Raw genomic sequence first — 1,453 nt, forward strand, 5'->3', positions numbered from 1 at the left:
CCTGCCAGCACTATCTGCACATCCGACCGGCTCCCAGCGACAACTTGCCCTTGGTGGATCTAATCGAGCACCCGGACCCTATCTTTGACCCCAAGGAGAAGGATCTTAACGAGACCTTGCTAAGGAACCTCATGGGCGGACACTTCGACCCTAACTTTATGGCTATTTCCTTGCCCGAGGACCGGCTTTGTGGAGGATCTAGCCGAGCTGGACTTGCTGCTCAGGCAGAGACCCTCGGGAGCGATGCCCAGCGAAATCAAAGGGCTGGAGTTTTACGAGGGGCTGCAGCCGGGCAAGAAGCACAGGCTGAGCAAGAAGCTGCGCAGGAAGCTGCAGATGTGGCTCTGGTCCCAGACCTTCTGCCCGGTCCTATACACGTGGAACGATCTCGGCAGCCGCTTTTGGCCCCGGTACGTCAAAGTGGGCAGCTGCTACAGTAAAAGGTCTTGTTCAGTCCCAGAAGGCATGGTTTGCAAACCTGCCAAGTCCGTGCATTTAACGATCCTGAGGTGGAGGTGCCAGCGTCGGGGAGGGCAGAGGTGCACATGGATACCCATCCAGTACCCCATCATTGCGGAGTGCAAGTGCTCCTGCTAGGGCTTGCCCTTACCTTGTCTCCCCCCTTCTCCAGCGGACTCACGTGGACCTTTGCTGCAACAAAAATAAAAGACATTTGCTTTCTGGTTAACGTTGTAATGCACTGTAACGTGTAGGAGAATGTATATTGTGTGTATATATGGCACCGTTTTAATATACTATTAAAAGGTCAGTATTATACGTGAAATAATCAGCGTCTACTGTATTTTTAAGACTATTACCCTGATCGTTGCTAATGTATCTTTTTTTTTTTTTTTTTGGTATTTATATTCCGGAGAGAAGTTGCTTCGCTTTGGCGAAGTAGGGGTTTTTGTTGGGGGTTTTGTGTGTGTGTGTGTGTGTGTGTTTTGGGTTTTTTTTTATATAAAAGGATTAAAAAATACAAACCAAACTTTTTGATAAGAAAACGTTTTAAAGCTATTTTCCATTATTCGGAAAGCGTGTGTGTGTTTTTTTCCTTATGGACTTTAGATTTAAAATAAAATTGAATAAACGCCTAGAGCACAATGTTATTGTAAATAGAGAGAACAGTTTGAATGACTTAATCCTATGTAAATGAAGAGTATCTGCTATTTATTCTTTATATCCTTGTAGTAAAAGTGCAGTGCAGAATTAAAGTCAACCACTAAAACACGAGCCGTTGGGATTCTGTTTGCTTTTTGGTTTGGCCACCTTCGGGGGGGCTTTCTTCTCTCTCCTCCTCGTTCTCCACGCTCAGCAGGACGTTTTGTGGCGGCAGGGGGAGGTGGGAACCTGCTCACGACTCTGTTAGAAGGGAATCTTTGGCACCTACACCGCAGGAGCGCCCCGGGGACGCGGCCCCGCGTGTGGGGCCGGCGAGGAGCGGCTGCGCGGG

General features: G+C 48.2%; 1 protein-coding gene across 1 annotated transcript; it reads left to right on the forward strand.

The window, feature by feature from the left end:
* Positions 1 to 6: 6 nt before the first annotated feature.
* NOG (noggin) lies at positions 7 to 823 on the forward strand. Its single transcript, XM_009708247.1, is given in 2 exon segments — positions 7 to 181; positions 183 to 823. Coding segments are annotated over 2 exon segments (465 nt in total). The 5' UTR covers positions 7 to 131; the 3' UTR covers positions 598 to 823.
* The last annotated feature ends 630 nt before the right edge of the window (positions 824 to 1,453 follow it).

This window comes from Cariama cristata, unplaced genomic scaffold (genome assembly GCF_000690535.1).
Source record: "Cariama cristata isolate BGI_N322 unplaced genomic scaffold, ASM69053v1 scaffold38310, whole genome shotgun sequence".
Taxonomy (NCBI): Eukaryota; Metazoa; Chordata; class Aves; order Cariamiformes; family Cariamidae; genus Cariama; species Cariama cristata.